At 39.4% G+C, this 22321-nt stretch overlaps 1 protein-coding gene across 4 annotated transcripts in view; it reads left to right on the forward strand.

Moving 5' to 3' along the window:
- The window catches only part of LOC127415271 (nuclear factor 1 C-type-like), a 153008-nt gene that overhangs the window by 108700 nt on the left and 21987 nt on the right, over window positions 1–22321 (forward strand). For 3 of the 4 annotated variants that reach the window (XM_051653960.1, XM_051653958.1, XM_051653959.1), the window contains exons 6-9: window positions 112–236; window positions 10190–10300; window positions 12591–12772; window positions 19383–19542. In XM_051653960.1, the coding sequence (XP_051509920.1) occupies window positions 112–236; window positions 10190–10300; window positions 12591–12772; window positions 19383–19542 (578 nt within the window). The remainder of the gene's footprint in view (window positions 1–111; window positions 237–10189; window positions 10301–12590; window positions 12773–19382; window positions 19543–22321) is intronic. The other variant, XM_051653962.1, reaches the window with a different exon arrangement.

A 22321-nucleotide genomic window follows, 5' to 3' on the forward strand; every position in this document is an offset into this window, starting at 1 on the left:
TGTTAAATGTTTGAAGAAATGCGGTTGGAATAAACAATGCTTTTCTCCATTATTTATTCTTTCTCTTCTGCCCCCTCTCTCCCCCCTCCTATTACTCTTTTACTGACACAGAAGTAAGAGACACAAGTCAGGATCCATGGAGGACGATATAGACACCAGCCCAGGGGGCGAGTACTACACCTCTCCCAACTCGCCCGCCAGCAGTTCACGCAACTGGCCGGAGGATATGGAAGGAGGTAAGCCTTGTGTTCAGTTTTATAAACATAGAAATTTAGAAAAGTAAAAGCAAGTAAAAAATAGACTATGGTCTATTTGCTTTAAAAGCTGCTTTTTTCTACATATGGTGCTGGGCACACATTCATGAACGATGCCTATTGAGATCATATGACCAACCTAATATTACCCGCTTTATCTCAAAAATCCCCTTTTTCATTTATTTCACTTGTGAAATAAATTAATTATAGCTGGTTGTGATTTAGTGCATTTTTACAATAAAATCAGTAACTGAGTATGATTGTTTTTGCATGGTGCTGCATCTATGTCGCTAAGTGTCATATATACAGGTGCATCTCAATAAATTAGAATGTCGTGGAAAAGTTAAAAGTAATTCAACTCAAATCATGAAACTCGTGTATTAAATAAATTCAATGCACACAGACTGAAGTAGTTTAAGTCTTTGGTTCTTTTAATTGTGATGATTTTGGCTCACATTTAACAAAAACCCACCAATTCACTATCTCAAAAAATTAGAATATGGTGACATGCCAATCAGCTAATCAACTCAAAACACCTGCAAAGGTTTCCTGAGCCTTCAAAATGGTCTCTCAGTTTGGTTCACTAGGCTACACAATCATGGGGAAGACTGCTGATCTGACAGTTTTCCAGAAGACAATCATTGACACCCTTCACAAGGAGGGTAAGCCACAAACATTCATTGCCAAAGAAGCTGGCTGTTCACAGAGTGCTGTATCCAAGCATGTTAACAGAAAGTTGAGTGGAAGGAAAAAGTGTGGAAGAAAAAGATGCACAACCAACCGAGAGAACCGCAGCCTTATGACTGTTAAGCAAAATCGATTCAAGAATTTGGATGAACTTCACAAGGAATGGACTGAGGCTGGGGTCAAGGCATCAAGAGCCACCACACACAGACATTTCAAGGAATTTGGCTACAGTTGTCGTATTCCTCTTGTTAAGCCACTCCTGAACCACAGACAACGTCAGAGGCGTCTTACCTGGGCTAAGGAGAAGAAGAACTGGACTGTTGCCCAGTGGTCCAAAGTCCTCTTTTCAGATGAGAGCAAGTTTTGTATTTCATTTGGAAACCAAGGTCCTAGAGTCTGGAGGAAGGGTGGAGAAGCTCATAGCCCAAGTTGCTTGAAGTCCAGTGTTAAGTTTCCACAGTCTGTGATGATTTGGGGTGCAATGTCATCTGCTGGTGTTGGTCCATTGTGTTTTTTGAAAACCAAAGTCACTGCACCCGTTTACCAAGAAATTTTGGAGCACTTCATGCTTCCTTCTGCTGACCAGCTTTTTAAAGATGCTGATTTCATTTTTCAGCAGGATTTGGCACCTGCCCACACTGCCAAAAGCACCAAAAGTTGGTTAAATGACCATGGTGTTGGTGTGCTTGACTGGCCAGCAAACTCACCAGACCTGAACCCCATAGAGAATCTATGGGGTATTGTCAAGAGGAAAATGAGAAACAAGAGACCAAAAAATGCAGGTGAGCTGAAGGCCACTGTCAAAGAAACCTGGGCTTCCATACCACCTCAGCAGTGCCACAAACTGATCACCTCCATGCCACGCCGAATTGAGGCAGTAATTAAAGCAAAAGGAGCCCCTACCAAGTATTGAGTACATATACAGTAAATGAACATACTTTCCTGAAGGCCAACAATTCACTAAAAATGTTTTTTTTTATTGGTCTTATGATGTATTCTAATTTTTTGAGATAGTGAATTGGTGGGTTTTTGTTAAATGTGAGCCAAAATCATCACAATTAAAAGAACCAAAGACTTAAACTACTTCAGTCTGTGTGCATTGAATTTATTTAATACACGAGTTTCACAATTTGAGTTGAATTACTGAAATAAATGAACTTTTCCACGACATTCTAATTTATTGAGATGCACCTGTATTAGTGCAATATAAACACAGATGCACCTTGAAGTTGCAGTTTTTTCGCCATAGCTCTGCTCCATGAACTTATTACAAAAACAATCCCCCTGGAACAAACGAAGATTTTTAGAAGAGTATTTCAGCTATGCAGGTCCATGCAAGTGAATGGTGACCAGACCTTTGAAGCTCCAAAAAGCACATAACATCATCATAAAAGTAATCATAAGACTCAAATGGTTAAATCTCTCTTCAGAAGTGATATAATTTGTGTGGGTAAGATCAATATTTAAGTCCTTTTTTACTATAGATTCTCCACATTCACTTTCCTAAGCACTCTTCTTGTGTTTTTGGTGAATCGCATTCTTTCTGCATATCTTTGTGGAGAGTTTATAGTAAAAAGGACTTACATTTTGATCTGTTTCTCACCCAAACCTATCATAATGCTTCTGAAGACATGGATTAAACCACTGGAGTTGTATGGATTACTTTTATGCTGCCTTTATGTGATTGTTGGAGCTTCAAAGGTCTGGTCAGCATTCACTTGTATAGTAAGGACCTACAGAGCTGAGATATTCTTTTAAAAATATTTGTGTTCTGCAGAAGACAGAAAGTCATACACATCTGTGATGGAATGAGGGTGATTCAATGATAAGGGAATTTTCATTTTTGGGTGTACTATCCCTTTAAGACACATTGGTGATATCTCATGGTCCTCCATGTACCGATCGATCCAGCAACCTTGCATTTGCCAGTTCTGAGCCTTAACCACTACACCACACCACCGACCCCAAGTTCCTTTTGGAGATGATAGGGATTGAACCTAAGGTTTCATGCACTCCATCCACTGAGCTGCATCCCCTTGTGCACTTTCATCTCCATAGGCAGTTGTGGTCCTCGCTTTTGAAGAACGTGAATGACAAGCATATCAGATTTTCAACTCCAGTAGAGGAAGTCTAAAATCACAGGCTTAGGGTGGAATTGGATTTGAATTTCCTTAATGTAGTGCCAAATCCTTTATTAATTCATGAACTCTCAGTGTTGTGAAAGTCTGCAGAAAGCAGTTCTGCTGTCCGCTCTGTATCTTGAAGCAGAATTTTCCAAATGTAGCACAGTGTGGCAGTAACTCCTGTATCTGCTGTTTTTGTACACTCTACTATACTCAAGCATTTGACCTTTGACCCTCCCATTATTATGTGCAAACTACATATTTTCAATTTTTAGTCAGTTGCCTGACTAATCAGTCACGAATTACCTCTTTATAATCAGGTTGGTTTTGCCCATGATCAGATGTGTTTCTTAGGGGGCATTTACAGAAGACATCTTGCCAAGGAATCAAACAGAATGCAGTGTTCTCAATGCAGGTTTTTAAAAGATTGACTATTTTTAATTTGACATGCTGTCTGAATGACTAAGGACATCCGTGTAAATGTGGTTGTAGTGGTCTAAATGGCTTTTTGTGGTTTTGTTTTAAAGGGGATGATTTCAAGATGCAAACTTTTTTTGTATCATGCAAAGACATACTCCGCTGTCAGCTAATTAAAGCACTGCAGCTAAAAATATAAAAACTATACAAATATGAGAAAAAATTTAGATAAACTTGTTGAATTTACTAATCCACTAGTGGGTTGTTGGATGACTGGTTGACCATTGTTATGTACTCAATCACTTAATTTGTGCACAATTTACATGATCCTTTGTGAAGTTCTCCTTGTGAATTAAATGACTCATGACTGGAATAACTGGGTTGGCTGGTAATGCAAATGTATGGTTTTTATTTGTTCTATTATGGAGAGGTGTTTTTTATTTATTTGGAGATGGCAGATGGGCATTGGGAATAACTCATGTGTTACAATGAATACCAAAACAGAGAATGATCACTCTTGATGTTAAAGCATAACTAATGAATAAAACAGGTATGAAACATCAATGCCCCAAAAAGAGGTTTTGACAGCCCTCAGCAAACACTTAAAACCGTTTTAGACGGCTCTTTTTTTTTTTTTTAATGCTGAGGAAACTAGAGTTACTGCTGATAAAGTAGGGCATGCAGTAGGTATAGAAACCATATTGTTATCCACTTCTGAGGGTGTTTATGGGGAAAGTTTTGATAAGCAATCTGTGTAGGGGGAGTTCAGTTTGTGGAAAGCATCAGAGGATATGGAGAACAATGAGTCAGGAGAATTTGTGTGGTTCTTAAGTGCATGTGTAGTTTCAAAGGGAAAGTTCACCTAGAAATATGAAAATTCTGTCATTGTTTACTCGCCCTAATGTTCTTCCAAACCATTTGACTTGCTTTCTTCTGTTTAACACAAGAGGAAATGTTAGGCCGAATGTTAAGAACTGACAGCTTCAGTCACCATTCACTCTTTTTGTAGGGAAAAAAATATGCAATGAGTGTGAATGGTGACTGAGGCTGTCAGTCCCTAACATTCTTCCTGACCTCTCCTGTCATGTTGCGCAGATAGTCATATGGGTTTGTAACAACATTAGGGTGAAATAAATTATGGCATGATTTTAATTTTTTGCCTTTAATGGCAGTACATTGTGCATTTTGTGCTGAAATATATTTTGTGTGTGTGATTTTGCAGATAGTACTTTATAATTAAGAGTCAAAAATGGAAATGTTCTTAATGTCCTAAAGGAACAGAATTCATACATTTAAAATTCATGTGCAAACATAAATGTTTTACAGGTCATACGGTTTCATATTTATTCTTTGAGAAAAGAGTGAACAAGCTTGCACGTTTGTTGCTCCTGATCTGACTAAAACCCTCAGAGCTTATTGTGAGATGAGGAGATTGCTGAGTTGGCATTATATCTGTCACACCCTTGTGAATATCTATTAACCCTCCAGGCAAAACTGTTACTAAAGATCTCAGGAGACCTGCGTAACCCCTCCCCACTGTTCTATAACCAGCTGGCACCTGAACTCCATTATTATGAATGAACTGGCAAAACTGGTCTCAGATCAGAGACGCAAGGGCAAATCCCATCACAATATGCACAACTGAAGGCCCATGTGGGGGACCGTCCCTACCCACCTCACTTCCTGTCTAGACATTCCGAACGAGCTTCTCTTTAGCAATCCCCCAGCTGATTTTTCAGGGTTAAGGCTTTTTCCCTTACCTTTACAGTTACATGTGGCTTAAAGGAATAGTTAACCCAAAAATTGTAATTCTGTTATTATATACTTATCGCATGTCATTCCAAACCCGTTTGACTTTTTTTTTTCTTCTGTGGGAAACAAAAGAGAGTTTTTGAAGAATATCCTGGCCACTCTTTTACATCAAATAAAAGTGAATGTAGACTGGGGCTGTCAAGCCTCAAAAAGTGGTCCATACTACTCGTCAGTATAGGGTAAGATACTCAAAATAAATATTCCACTACAAATTACTAATTACTTCTCTAAAAATGTACGTTACTAATTATTTTACTTTTAAGTTAGTTTCTAAATCACTTTTCCTAGAAAATGTTTTGATTCAAATTCAAAATGTCTATATTTCCTACTCATTCATTGTCACACACCCTTCAGCTGTCACAGAAATGCTAACAGACGAACATATGAATTAATATTTTAAAAGTATTATGCATATTACTTTAGCACAAGTAATGTACTTAATGTCAGTAACTGTAATCTGATTACAATAATTTAAAATATAATTTTAAATTATTATTATTATTTTTTTTTTACTAAAAAGTAATTTGATTAAAGGGATAGTTCACCCAAAAATGATAATTCTCTCATGATTTACTCACCTTTAAGCCATCCCAGATGTGTATGACTTTCCTTCTTCAGCAGAACGAAATGAAATTTTTTATAAGCACATTTCAGCTCTATTTGTCTATACAATGAAAATGAATGGGTGCAATGATGCTGCTGGTTGTTTGATGGTCCAAAAGTCATATTTGGGGAGCATAAAAGTAATCCACACGACTCCAGTCGATAGGTTTGTGTAAAAAATAAATAGATAATTAAAACTTTATTAACTTTTAAAAAATGCTTTCTGCTACTAGTCGACCCATCACGGAGCTGTCGCGTTCACGCGAGAAGTTGGAGGCGCATGCTTTGTATACAACAGAGGAACGTACGTCACGCGAGAGTTAGGTCATTTCAAACAGCAGTACAGCGGTGGGCGGAAACAACGATTTAAAGTAAAAACGTTTATCGATTTGTTTCTTACACAAACCTATCGATTTGCTTCAGAAGACATTCATTGATCGACTGGAGTTGTGTGGATTACTTTTATGCTTCCTAAATATGCCTTTTGGACTGTCAAACAGCCAGCATACTCACGGCACCCATTCGCTTTCATTGTATATTTGGGTGAACTAATCCTGTAACTAATTACTTTGTAATCAGATACACCCAACACTGCTACTCAGGCTTAATATTTTTTATTTTTTTATTTCCCCTTTTTCTCCCCAATTTGGAATGCCCAATTCCCAAGTCCTCGTGGTGGCGTAGTGACTGGCCTCAATCCGGGTGGCGGAGGATGAACCTCAGTTGCCTCCGCGTCTGAGACCATCAACCCGCGCATCTTATCACGTAGCTTGTTGAGTGCGTTAACGTGGAGACATAGCGCATGTGGAGGCTTCATGCTATTCTCCGTGGCATCCACGCACAACTCCCCACGTGCCCCACCGAGAGCAAACCACATTATTGCCACCACGAGGAGGTTACCCCATGTGACTCTACCCTCCCTAGCAACCTGGCCAATTTGGTTTCTTAGGAGACCTGGCTGGAGTCACTCAGCACGCCTGGATTCGAACTCACGACTCCAGGGTGGTAGTCAGCGTCGTTACTCGCTGAGCTACCCAGGCCCCCATGCATAATATTTCAAGCTTTCTGAAGTCATACAATAGCTGTGTGAGGAACAGACCGAAATTGAAATTATTATTCATTGATAATCTTCCCCTCTAGTGCGCTGTTAACTGCTGTAACTCACAAATTACATGACTCCTACCCCCAAACCTGTGGTGGACCAACAACTGTCTGACGACCTGAATGTGTCCTACTGCAGATTTGAAAGGCCCAGTCTCACACCCCACACCCACTCTGACCTTCATTTCACACAAATACCAACACCTCCTGCAACCCCTCTCCTCCCCCCTCCTGCTACTCAACCTGCACTTAAGATCTATGAAGATGATGTGAGCCGCGTCTTTCAGAAATAAAAGACGAGGAAAGCTTCAGGCCCAGATGGCGTCTCACCAGCGTGTCTTCGATCCTGTGCTAACCAGCTGGCCCCCATCTTCACACAGATCTTCAATAGATCACTGGAGCAGTGTGAAGTCCCATGCTGCTTCAAATGCTCAATCATTATTCCTGTCCCAAAGAAACCAAAAATCACAGGACTTAATGACTACAGACCTGTCGCCCTGACGTCTGTGGTCATGAAATCATTTGAGAGACTGGTGTTGGCCCACCTGAAGAACATCACTGGACCCTTTCTAGATCCCCTTCAATTTGCTTATCGAGCAAACAGGTCTGTGGATGATGCAATCAACATGGGATTGCATCATATCCTGCAACATCTGGACAGACCAGGGACATATGCAAGGATCCTTTTTGTGGACTTCAGTTCGGCTTTCAACACCACCATCCCAGCTATTACCAGCTTTCTGATGGACAGGCAGCAGCTTGTGAGATGGGAAACTCACTTCCAGCACCTGTACAATCAGCACTGGTGCCCTCCAGGGATGTGTGCTCTCCCCACTGCTCTTCTTCCTCTACATCAATGACTGCATCGCCAAGGACCCCTCTGTCAAGCTCCTGAAGTTTGCAGATGACACCACTGTCATCTGCCTCATCCGAGATGACGATGAGTCTACATACAGAAGGGAGGTTGAACAGCTGGCTGTCTGGTGCAGTCAAAACAACCTTGAGCTGAACACGCTCAAAACGGTGGAGATGATTGTGGACTTTAGGAGGAACATCCCAACACTGACACCCCCCCCCCACCCCCACCCCCTCACCATTCTAAACAGCACTGTGGCAGCAGCGGAGTCATTCAGGTTCCTGGGCACTACCATCTCACAGGACCTGAAGTGGGAGACCCACATTGACTCCATTGTGAAAAAGGCCCAGCAGAGGTTGTACTTCCTTCGCCAGCTGAGGAAATTCAACCTGCCACAGGTGCTGCTGATACAGTTCTACTCAGCGGTCACTGAGTCTGTCCTCTGCACTTCAATAACTGTCTGGTTTGGTTCAGCTACGAAATCAGACATCAGAAGACTACAAAGGACAATTCGGACTGCTGAGAGGATTATTGGTTGCCCCCTGCCCCCCTTCAAGAACTATACACTTCCAGAGTGAGGAAAAAGGCTGGAAAAATCACTCTAGACCCCATTCACCCTGCCCACTAAATTTTTGAACTGTTGCCTTCTGGCCAACGCTTCAGAGCTCTGATCACCAGAACCATCAGGCACAGGAACAGTTTTTTCCCTCAGGCTATCCAGCTCATGAACAGTTAAATTGTCCCATTGAGCAAAAACTATTTGCAATACACAGTTTAGTCTTTTTTTTTTATATTTATCCAACACATCCAACCTCTTCTGCCATTTCATTCCTCTGGGGGGAAAAAACAAAAACAATTAAAACATTTGCACTGTGCATAACAGATTTGTATTTGCACTGTACATAACAGATAACAGATTTGTATTAGATTGCACTACGTATGTGTATGTGGGTATGTATGTATGTGTGTGTCTGTGTGTGTATGTACGTATGTGTATAACTATTTTTTTTTTTTGTTATTATCTATGTCTTGCTGCTGTTTTTGTATTGTTTTTGTATTGTTGTACACTGGAAGCTCCTGTCACCAAGACAAATTCCTTGTATGTGTAAGCATACTTGGCAATAAATCTCATTCTGATTCTGATTCTGACTGTTGAGTTGAACTTGAGAGCCGGATCAGTCCAATTTGTTAACAAATCATTCAGAAGAGTTTTATGAAATGGATTAACAGATTCAATGAAAACTTCAGGCTCGGACTTCGGAATCGGACATGGCTACTTCTCTCATGAACTCTCACAGATGTCAAGATTTTCAGTTAATAATGACTTACATTTCTGCTTTTTTCCTCACACAAAGCTGTTGTATGGCTTCAGAAGCCTTAAAATGTGGTGATAGAGTTGTGTGGACCACTCTTAAGATACTTCTGTGGTGCATTCTTTGTAATTTTGGGGCTTGACAGCCTCAGTCCTCCGTCACTTTCATTATATGAGAAAGAATGATCAGGAGACTCCTCTGAAAATTCCCCTTTTGTGTTCCACAAAAAATAAATAATAAAAAAAAGTAATATGGGTTTGTAACAACATGAGGGTGAATAAATAACTATTTTTTTAAGATCTGCAGAATTGAAATGCCACTGAAAAAACTAGCCACATTCTGTAGGGCAGAATTACTCACTTACTCACTTATAAACCTCAACCAGTGGAATTAATATGTAATTTTAAGATGAGATTTTAAGGGGAATTTTATGATTTGTGTCCTTAAATGATGACACATGAACCACAAGCAGTATGAAAGTACAGTGAATGGAAGATCACCACATATGCTACTTTGAAAACAAAGCAATTACTGGGAACTTAAGATATATATGATTCTCTTATTAGGAAAATGTCCATATAGGGAAGATTCTAAATGTGGTATTATTATAGAGCACCCTGTAAAAATCCATATGGAGACTATATTGGATTTTACCTTTAAATAACCACTGCGGATCATCAGTTGTAGACATATTTTCTTTCAATCCCGCTGGTCTTGCCACAAGAAGAAAAGAAAGTTACGTGCACTCTCTGTAAAGCACTGCAGCACCGGGGTAAACCTTAGTCCCCTTAGTGCCACCTTGTGGTCAGTTATAGTGACTGCAAGCAGTGACTGTGAGCTGACAGAGGTAGTGAGAGTGACCATGCAGTGCTCATTAATTAGCTGACTAAGTGTTCCTTTATACTCAAAAGTTTGTCCTTGTGTAGAACAATGGAGCTGAATTTGCAGTATTCTGTATTAGTGAAGTGAGCTTTCTTTCACCCCCTCCTTCACCTCTTTCATCTTTCTCTCTCTTTCACTCAGGAATCTCTCCTACTGTTAAGAAGACAGAGATGGATAGTCCATCTCCTCAGGAGAGCTCACCACGCCTTGGCTTCACACAGCACCACAGACCTGTCATTGCCGTGCACAGCGGTAACACATACACATGCATGTAACATTTGTGTGTCATTAGCGATGCAAAACTGCAGACTCACAAAAAACAAGTCATCGTTTGTAGGGAAGCAAATGGATAGTTGACATACTTTTGGTATGGAGTATAAGTTTAGGCATCCTGCAGTGTGACATGCTGTACTCCATTTGAAACTTCTTAAACAGCATTTTTGCTAATTCTTTTTTATTTTATTTTAATAATTATTATTTAAATTACTATGCATTCAGCTTTTAAGACCTCCATAATAATTTAAAGACTACATGAAATATGTCTACTTATAAAAATTAATTTGTTAAACTGCAGAACCATTTAAAATGAACTAGTGAAGGCAAAAAGGTGATTAAAATGGTGACCAATCACAACATAAATTTACACTTTCCCTTATGTAGTCATATCATTTTTAACCCAAAATCTTGATGTTGATAAACAAAAATCATATGTGCATGTTTCACGTCAATTTCCCAATTATATAATTTGAATTATATTTGTGCCATTAGTGTCACTAAATGTAGTGTCATTCCCAAAACACTCCCCCATCTGTCATTGGTCAGAAAACAAAACGTCCCGCCTCAAATTCACACCTTTGGTTGAGCAACTGTCAGGCTAATGGAGATACTCAAAGAAAGCAATATTTTGAAAGAGCCACAGTGTTTACACTTTTGGTGGAAATCAACCTACAAATGGCTTACTCGTAGTTTTCTCTGCATATTAAGCTACAGTAGGATTTTAACACTGAAAAAATTACAAACATCTCCTGTAAATGTATCACTGCCATCTCCCCTAAGTTCATCCACAACCTGTTCATGTTAACATTTGGTCCTTTGTGAATTGGAAAGCTGTTAGAATTCCTCTAGTGAATTGCATTGAAGTACACACTTTATATTGGGCTGAGAACAGAGTCGAACCGACAGCATTACTGTCCCTGTCAGGTCATTGCTTATGGGAGACTGAGGAGTGATCTGTCGTCTCACAGCCGGTTGAGTTATGCTAAAGAAATTAGCCTGGCTGTTCAGATGAATATGTGGAGCGTGACAGCCATATGCTGCCTGCACAGAAGCAACCTCTGCTGGGCCTTGCCCAATGTGTTACAGCATACAAAGTACTCTTTAGAGAGTTATGATTGTTAAATACGACAGGATGTGACATCTGAACAAAGCTTGTTAATTAAGATGTGTGTTATGTATTGTATTGTCAAACATTACTGCTGAAAAGACTGGCATATGTTGTGTCTGGATGCTGGTGTGCTGGTGTTTCCAAGAGGGCTTTTAACTAGCTTAACTAGCATAATTTCTTTGGTCACCCAATATTAACCAGAAAATATTAACGATGCTGGTTGACCAGAAGGTTGAAGTTTTGTTGGTGAACAGATTTGCTATGGTAGTCCACCAGCTAGGCCAGCTTCAAACCAGTACTGACCAGCAAAACCATCCTTGAACAGCATGGAAATTCATGCTGGTCTAAACTGGTCCCTTTTCACAGGGATGTCACTAAAAAGGGTGGACATTGATGATTTGTTTACTAAAATAATTTGTACTTTAAGTCTAGTGAACTAAAGGGACATTTCAATATTCTGCTGTCGTTTACTCACTTTCATATCGTTCCAAACCTGTATGGCTTTTCTTTTTCCGTCAAACACAGAAGTTTTTAAGAACATTTTCAATGCTCTTTTTCCATACAACAAAATGATGCAGTGACCAGGGGCTGTCAAGCTCCAAAAGGACTAAAAGCACCATAAAATTAGGCCATATGACTTGTGCGCTATATTCCAAATTTTTAGATGACATACAATAACTTTGTGTGATTAACAGACCAAATTTAAAGGTATAGTTCACCCAAAAATGAAAATTCTGTTGTTATTTACTCGTCGTTCCAAACAAAGATGGAATGAAAGGGAATGGTGACTGAGGTTAACATTCTGCCAAACATTGCTTTTATCTTGCATGGAAGAAAAGAAAGTCAAAAACAGCATGAGGGTGAGTAAACGATGACAGAATTTTCCTTTTTGGGTGAACTGTCCCTTTATCTCATTATTTACTGATAGTCTTCCCCTCTTTTACAGCTCTTAAATCTCATTCACATTCACATATCTAAATTTAGGACTTGTTGCATCGTGTTTGAGGTCAGTGGCACCCAATACCATTGGTTCTCACATGTCACATAACCAAACGTGACAAGGCGAATTTGAACACAAGTGAGATTTGAGAGCTGTGACGGATGGAAAGAATTTCAGTGAATAATTCCTTAATGGTAGAATGTCGTTGTCTCGCTCAGGTATCTCTCGGAGTCCACACCCCTCCTCGTCTCTGCATTTTGGTGGCCCCTTACTCCCCCAGACTGCCTCTACTTACTTCCCACACACAGCCATCCGGTACCCCCCGCACCTCAGCTCTCAAGATCCGCTCAAGGACCTGGTTTCTCTGGCCTGTGACCCTTCCAATCAACAGCCCAGCCCGGTAAGATCACTCGTATATCACCCTTTCACAACTTATGACTTTCACCATTCATCCACACCAATTAAATATCAAACTATATGATGCATAACCCAAATAACCCAATCATCAGCCTCACTTGATCAGCTACCAATCAGCAGCCCTAATTCTGGTGGGACCCCATATGGGACATGAGCCAAGCATTGCTCTGAGCCTGCCGTGTTCATTCATATTCATATCCAGCACTGGTTTTGTTAGCATGCAGAATTAAAAAAAGAGTTTGAAACTGTATTTCAATTATTGTAAAATCACAAGTTGTGAATTAAGAGATTGACTGCATTCTTCCTGCCCCACTGTGTGTGTTTGTGTGTGTACAAGAGAGAGAGTGAGACAGACAGACAGATTAATGGATGAGTGACAGATCTGATCTGAGCCAAAGAAAGCTGACCGCTGCCTTGTAGGAACAGTCAGTCTGTCTCAATCAGATTTCCCCTCTCCGTTAAAGCTTCCTCAGTATATGTGTTACTCTCATATCCAGATGAATGAATCTCTTTGGCTGTTTTATTTCTCTGGGAGCCTTGAGCCTATTTTTATTTTTTTTTACAATGGACATCTTAAGCCAATCGAATATTTGGAGGATGTACTAACTGCAGTGTTAAGCTAAACGTCAAGGAAGTGGAAGTGTATAGACCTTCATACTTCAGATATTTTTTTAAACACATTTAAAATAGATTTCCTGCCTTCTGGAGCCATACGTTCCTTACAAAAGATCTCATATTTACAGGTCATATTACCTACTGTACAGAATACACACCCCATACAATATGCTCCAATTATAATTATTATTTCAATTGTTGAATGTGGATATTGATGTAACATAGTACTTTTACATGCATGAACTTTTTTTAATGCTGCAGTGTTTTATTAAATACATTTTAATCCACAAATTAAAATATTTCCTAAAAAATTATAAAAATCATTCATTTTAAATCATTTTATTTTAATGAATAAAATGTCTTAATTTTATGAAGACATTTTCTTTGATTATGCAGGCAGAAAACAATGTAGTAAGAAGTTGCCTTCAGCTACTGATCTACGTAGAGCCACCTATTTTGATGGCAACATCTTTTTCCAGTTGATTTCTTCAGTCAACATGTACACACTGGAGTGCAGAGTTTGTGAAAACTTGTGCGACAGTCCGTGTAGAGACATTTTCAAAGATCATGTCATGTGATGTCTACAAAAGTCTACAAAATATAGCATGTTAGCATTAGCACAATGAATACAGGATGTAAACATGACAAGTGACACTGTATGCAGTTTTCTGTTGCATACATACAGTTGTGCTCAAAAGTTTGCATACCCTTGGAGAATTGGTAATATATGTAACATTTTTAAAGAAAACATGAGTGAGCAGGCAAATCACATTTCTTTTATTTCTTATGGGATTCATATTCAACTGTAGGTTATAACAGAATGGCACAATCATAGAACAAAACATGGCAACAAAGAAAAAAATGAAATGACTCCTGTTCAAAAGTCTGCATACCCCCTTTAGCATCAATGACAGTGTGCCGTCTTTTGTAATAGTTGTCTATGAGGCCACAGGTGGTATAGCTGCCCATTCATCTTGGCAAAATGCCTCTAGGTCATGCAAAGTCTTTGGTTGTCTTGCATGAATCACACGTTTGAGATCTCCCCAGAGTGGCTCGATGATATTAATGTCAGGAGACTGTGATGGCTACTCCAGAACCTTCACCTTTTTCTGCTGTAACCACTGGAGGGTCAACTTGGCCTTGTGCTTAGGGTCATTGTCATGCTGGAAAGTCCAAGAGTGTCCCATGCGCAGCTTTCGTGCAGAAGAATGCAAATTGTCTGCCTGTATTTTCTGATAACATGCTGCATTCATCTTGCCATCAATTTTCGCAAGATTCCCCGTGCCTTTAGAGCTCACACACCCCCAAAACATCAGAGAGCCACCACCATGCTTCACAGTGGGGATGGTATTCTTTTCACTATAGGCCTAGTTGACCCCTCTCCAAACATAGCGCTTATGGTTGTGACCATAAAGCTCTATTTTGGTCTCATCACTCCAAAGGAGTTTCAAGGTGTTGTCGGGCATATTGTAACCAGGCTTTTTTTGTGGCATTGGCGCAGTAAAGGCTTCTTTCTGGCAACTCAACCATGCAGCTCATTTTTGTTCAAGTATCATCGTATTGTGCTCCTTGAAACAACCACACCGTCTTTTTCCAGAGCAGCCTGTATTTCTCCTGTGGTTACTTCTGGGTTTTTTTGTATTTGTATCCCCAACAATTCTTCTGGCAGTTGTGGCTGGAATCTTTCTTGGTCTACATGTCCTTGGCTTGGTATCAAGAGATCCCTGAATTTTCCACTTCTTAATAAGTGATTGAACAGTACTGACTGGCATTTTCAAGGCTTTGGATATCTTTTTATATCCTTTTCCATCTTCATAAAGTTCCATTACCTTGTTACGCAGGTCTTTTGACAGTTCTTTTCTGCTCCCAATGGCTCAGTATCTAGCCTGCTCAGTGCATCCATGTGAGAGCTAACAAACTCATTGACTATTTATACACAGACACTAATTGCAATTTAATAAGCTATAGGTGTGGGAAATTAACCTTTAATTGCCATTTAAACCTGTGTGTGTCACCTTGTGTGTCTGTAACAAGGCCAAACATTCAAGGGTGTGTAAACTTTTGATCAGGGCCATTTGGGTGATTTCTGTTACCATTATGATTTAAAAAGGAGCCAAACAACTATGTGATAATAAATGGCTTCATATGATCACTATCCTTAAATAAAAGACATGATCAGTCATATTTTCAAAATCAATGCCAAAATGTCACAATTTCTGCCAGGGTATGCAAACATTTGAGCACAACTGTATATTACTTTAAATCATCACAGAGTGGTTAAAACCTATTACTGATCTAATGCATATTCTATTCATCGAATGAGGTATATAGTAATTAATAATTGAGGTCAACCGATAGTGGATTTTGCCGATACCAGTAACTAAGGTGGTGGAAAAAGGCTGATAACCGATTTATTGGCTGATAGTTTTTCAAATTGATTTATGGTATGTTAAATAAAACTTTCTTAGCCTTTCCTTACTATGACTAAGAGTCCAAAACAAATAAAATCCCAGATGTAGTTTACTGTGTAACTAAAATCACAATAATAACCAGAAAAAAATTAAGATTTGGAGCATTACGCTGGACTATGAACAAGCCCAAAATGCAGTTACTTATTTTGAAACGATGGAGAATTGGCTCTTTTACAATGCTCTATATTTAACTATTTACCAAATTAAGCTTTTTATAGCCTATATATTAACCAGATTAAGGGCTTTGTGTGTATATATATTTCACCATGTTAGGATTTTTTATAATTATTGATAAGATATAAATTTAGAGACACTATGTATGTGCTGAGGGGGCATGTTTCTATTTAGTCAGATTTTTCTTTTCATGCCCTCGCTTCAATTTAGAACACTTGATTAACTAATCAAAATAACTAAATTTGCACTGAAGTGAGGATAAAAATATGAATTAATATTGTCTGTCAGTGATTGTTTTTATTTCACCTCTAGAGGCCAAAGGGGAACTAAAAAAAAAGTTTGGCAACTATCTGCATAGATTTTTGCAGATAATCAGAAAAGCAACTATCGGCACCGATTAATCGGTAAAACCGATATATTGGTCTACCTCTAATTGATAACGCATTTTACTGTCAAATTGGTCAGTGTTTACATGTAGTCTGTTGATGATCTCATAATTAAATACTCATCTAAACGCAGACCCCAGCTGTGTGGGTGGTTTTTGAAAATTTTAAAATAGTGTACCATTGCTCATCTGTTTCAACCTTGTTTCTAGCTTTAAGCAAAGTGATTGTATCAGAGCTTTAAGCTTTCTCCAGCCACAGGGGGGAAAAAGCTAGACGCAGAGCATTAAATAGAACAAAACGCAGGTAACCTGCCAAAGCATCTAAAAAAACGTGACACTCCTGTGTGAGATTCTGCAATAACAGCGAGATGTAATGTACAAAAGCTAAACAAATGTCCATCTAGCTAAACAATTAAAAAAAAGAACAGTGCAGACGGACACAAAAAGGTGTTCATTGTGAACAGCCCCTACACATGCTTTGTCTATGGCCAGTTGTCCTATGACTCATATCATTAGATGGGTAAGCAGCACCAGCTCCTGCCAGTTCTGACTGTGAATCAAGAATTAACACTGGGCGAATCACGTCATATTTACAGTGACAGGAGCTAACACAAGTATGAATGACCTCTTTAGGGCTGCCTGTTAGAGATCATATGCTATTACTACATCAGACAGAAGGAGAAACAGGAAATACAGCCCAGAGGGAGAAGATCTCTGTGTCTTGGGGTGATGCTGATGTTGGCACCGAAACGGGGAAGAGATAGAAATAGGGAAATCATGAATGTGTATGTGTGAGAGAAAAAAAGAGAGAGAGACGTATTTATGAATCTTGCCCTGTGGCAGCCAGGCTCCATCGATTCTGCAGACTCATTGAAATTCCCCCTACTGCAGTCTGACCATAGCCAAGCAGTCACAAAGAACAGCTGCACAGACCCACAATGTTGCTGACTCACTCAGCAGCTATTGTTGTGCAGGGCAGTGAATGTGCAGTTTTACCAGGAGAGAATGCAACTTGGAGCCAAACCCTCTGAGAGAGAAATAGAGCATGATGAAGGATTGTGTGGATTCACGGCCAGGGAAGAACGAACAAGCAATGCATAATGGGCTATTCGCTAAAATCTCTGATGGAGAAAGAAAGATATGTTTAAAATAATGTACTCGCATGAGATGAAGACTCTAGCTACATCAGAGGCCTAGAAAACATGTTACACCTGTAATAACATCATATAAACACAATTGGTGCTTCAGAGCAGGTGGGGGCAGCAGAGAGGCTAATGCTGTCATATTGAATGTTTAGGAAGACGAGTAAGAGTCAGTGAAACGTAAACATGCAATTACTTGTGCTTTATTCCATTATCTGGCGTCTGACCATAGTGTTGTCCAATGTTCAGAAAATGACTTATAAAAAAGCAAAATGGTGATCATATTTTATTACAGGTGTATAATTATCAACAGAAAGAATTCAGTTTGTCTCTGCCAATGTTTTATAAACCTTGGCACATTTATGCATTTTATTTGCTTAAAGGGTAGGTTCACCCAAAAATGAGAATACTCTCATGATTTACTTACCTTTTAAGCTATCCCAGATGTGTATGGCTTCTTCAGCAGAACCGAAGTGAAGATTTTTATAAGCACATTTTAGCTTTTTTTGTCATACAATGGAAGTATACAGGTGCCATCAGTCTGCTGGCTATTTGACGGTCCAAAAGGCACATTTAGGCAGCATAAAAGTAATCCACATGACTCCAGTCGATAGGTTTGTGTTAATAATAAATAGATAATTAAAACTTTATTAACTTTTAAAAATCGCTTTCTGCCAGCAGTCGAAGCATCAGTGACGTAAGCGCAATGGCGTGTTCACGTGAGAAGTTGGAAGCGTGCGCTTTGTATACAACAGAGGCACGAACGTCACGGCAGAGTTAGGTCATTTCAAACAGCAACCGGAAGCAACCATTTAAAATTAAAACGTTTTAATTATCGATTTGTTTCGTATGCCAACCTATCTGTGTGGATTATTTTATGCTGCCTAAATATGACTTTTGGACCGTCAAATAGCCAGCAACCTAATGGCACCCATTTGCTTGCATTGTATGGACAAAAAGAGCTAAAATGTGTGCAGTTATAAAAATCTTCACTTCAGTTTTGCTGAAGAAGGAAAGTCATACACATCTGGGATAGCTTAAAGGTAAGTAAGTCATGAAAGGATTTTAATTTTTGGGAGAACTACCCCTTTAAAAGTGGATGTTAATCATTAACTGTGTACATAAAGTATCTCTGGGTGTTATGTGTGACGCAGTACAACCTCATACTAGTTGGGTTTGAACATTTTTGCACAAGTTTCCAAGTTAAAAGTCCATGTCTATGTTTCGAATTCCAACATTCCTAGTTGAATGGGAAGCAGCATTAGTTCACTTTTAAGACAAGTTTGCAACCCATTTTACTTACGTAATGTGACTAAGTGAAATAGTATATTATATCCATTGGGAATTGATTGTATTATGAAAAGTTGTCCATACATGACAAAAGAGAGCTTTTTTAGAGGCAGAACAAGTTATTACCGTACATTGTGATGAAATAAAATTCTTTGGAATAACGATAAATCGTTTAGAATAAGACCAGGAACATGTATTAAAAAAGTTAATAATAGTCAATTTTGAAATGTAAAATGTTTAATTTCATGTTGGCTTATAATTAAAAACATGTATTAACAACATTCTGTAGAACTGTTGCAATCTGCCGTGATGTCAGTCATGATTCAGCTCTAATCCTAAATGCAGAGATAAGAGATAAGGGGGGAGCTTGTTATGATAATGCAGTTTTATGCAGGAGGTAGAGAGAGACACTTACACACAGAGACAGTAAATGCATGTATTGTGATGTTAGCTGTGTAGAGGCAGTGAGGTGTCCCTGCCCAACATGGCTGACTGTTGCCCTCTCTTCCTCTGCAGCTGAATGGCAGTGGTCAGGTGAAGGTATCCAGTCACTACATCTCCTCTCAGATGCTGGCCCCCCCGCCTCCCCCTGGCCTGCCCCGACTGACGCTACCCCCCGAGTCCAAATCCAGCACCACTTCTGCAGATGCAGGCGCCAGCTCACCCACCTCCCCCAGTAAGTGGGACACTTGTAACGCCCGTCCATTCGCTCGACCTCTCTGTCCCACCTCTGACAGGGCCACAACTAGGACACCATATCTTTAGCACCCCACCCCCCATCCCCCCCCCCCCCCGCTCCACAAACACACACACACACACAAACACAAAAAACACAATAACACACACTTTAACAGGTAGAGTTAAACCTCAAGGTCGTATACAATATACTTTTTGAATTATTAAAAGACTAATTAGAACTAGAAACCAATAGCAGGGCTGTCTTAAAAAGTGGTATGTTAAATTGAATAACAGAATTTCATAAATGCATCAATGCTTTGCAACCTTTACACCAGTGATCTGATAATCTAATGGGCAAAGAAAAAATGGCTGGCTCAGAGTAAGTGGCCTGGCTCATGTCACAAACCACTGAAACAGTCACAAAGACAAACAACACTTAATCGTTTTTGTGTGGTCACCTACCTTAATAGAGTCTTGGCTGCTTTTAATTGGATGGCATCATTTACATGGATTAAATCATAAACATAACTTTATTGTCTGATGTTTATACTTTAATGCAAAACCTGTATACAGTTGTGCTCAAAAGTTTGCATACCCTTGGAGAATTGGTAATATATGTACCATTTTTAAAGAAATCATGAGTGAGCAGGCAAAACATATTTCTTTTATTTCTTATGGTGATTCATATTCAGCTGAAGGTTATAACAGAATGGCACAATCATAAAACAAAACATGGCAACAAAGAAAAAATTTAAATGACCCCTGTTCAAAAGTCTGCATACCCTTAGTTCTTAATACTGTGTATTGCCCCCTTTAGCATCAATGACAGCGTGCAGTCTTTTGTAATAGTTGTCTATGAGGCCCCAAATTCCTGTAGGTTGTATAGCTGCCAATTTGTCTTGGCAAAATGCCTCCAGGTCATGCAAAGTCTTTGGTCGTCTTGCATGAACCGCACGTTTGAGATCTCTCCAGAGTGGCTCGATGATATTAAGGTCAGGAGACTGATGGCCACTCCAGAACCTTCACCTTTTTCTGCTGTAACCACTGGAGGGTCAACTTGGCCTTGTGCTTAGGGTCATTGTCGTGCTGGAAAGTCCAAGAGCGTCCCATGCGCAGCTTTCGTGCAGAAGAATGCAAATTGTCTGCCAGTATTTTCTGATAACATGCTGCATTCATCTTGCCATCAATTTTCACAAGATTCCCTATGCCTTTAGAGCTCACACACCCCCAAAACATCAGAGAGCCACCACCATGCTTCACAGTGGGGATGATATTCTTTTCACTATAGGCCTTGTTGACCCCTCTCCAAACATAGCGCTTATGGTTGTGACCATAAAGTTCTATTTTGGTCTCGTCACTCCAAATTACAGTGTGCCAGAAGCTGTGAGGCGTGTCAAGGTGTTGTAATTTGTGGCATTGGCGCAGTAAAGGCTTCTTTCTGGCAACTCGACCATGCAGCTCATTTTTGTTCAAGAATCGTCATATTGTGCTCGTTGAAACAGAGCAGCTTGTATTTCTCCTGAGGTTACCTATGGGTTTTTCTTTGTATCCTGAACAATTCTTCTGGCAGTTGTGGCTGAAATCTTTCTTGGTCTACCTGACCTTGGCTTGGTATCAAGAGATCCCTGAATTTTCCACTTCTTTATAAGTGATTAAACAGTACTGATTGGCATTTTCAAGGCTTTGGATATCTTTTTATATCCTTTTCCATCTTTATAAAGTTCCATTACCTTGTTACGCAGGTCTTTTGACAGTTCTTTTCTGCTCCCCATGGCTCAGTATCTAGCCTGCTCAGTGCATGCACATGAGAGCTAACAAACTCATTGACTATTTATACACAGACACTAATTGCAATTTAAAAAGCCACAGGTGTGGGAAATTAACGTTAAATTGCCATTTAAACGTGTGTGTGTCACCTTGTGTGTCTGTAATAAGGCCAAACATTCAAGGGTATTTAAACTTTTGATCAGGACCTTTTGGGTGATTTCTGTTATCATTATGATTTAAAAAGGAGCCAAACAACCATGTGATGATAAATGGCTTCATATGATCACTATCCTTAAATAAAAGACAGTTTTTTTGCGTGATCAGTCATATTTTCAAATCAATGGAAAAATTTCACAATTTCTGCCAGGGTATGCAAACTTTTGAGCACAACAGTATATAAAAAATAATGCTATAAACCATGAGAGACTGTGCTTTACAGTGATTTTACAGCAGTTAAGGGGTGTGCCTATAGCGAGGTGGAGTTACAAAAACCCCATTAACTGTGGTAAAATCACTTTACGTCACTTTTGTATACTTTTTGGCGAATATGTTGATTGTAGTGTGAACACAGCTAGTGTCTTTGCATCAGAAAAGCCTGTAAACACAGATACTTTATAGAGGACAATCGATCAGCTTTAATGGGCCAAAGCTCACTGCCCTGTCCATTAATCATGCTAATTTAATTAAGAATTGCAGAGAACAGCTCAATATGGTCACCGACCGCTGTACTGCAGATTTCCCCCATGATCAATCACCTTTGTACACCATCTCACATGGTCAAAGTCAATGCTCACTATGATTATTCTGATAGAATCAGTCCCATAATCATGTCAGCCGGTAGACCAGTTTGATAAAGATGGATGAATAGATTGTTACTAAGCAAAACACATTTTTAATGTGTATATTCATTATTTGTTGGGGGGAGTTCCCAACAAACAAAGTCTTACATGAGATAGCACATCAGCCTCTGTAATTGCTCATATAATGTTTACAATAGAGCGTAACAGTGA

The sequence above is a fragment of the Myxocyprinus asiaticus genome, chromosome 24 (genome assembly GCF_019703515.2).
Source record: "Myxocyprinus asiaticus isolate MX2 ecotype Aquarium Trade chromosome 24, UBuf_Myxa_2, whole genome shotgun sequence".
Taxonomy (NCBI): Eukaryota; Metazoa; Chordata; class Actinopteri; order Cypriniformes; family Catostomidae; genus Myxocyprinus; species Myxocyprinus asiaticus.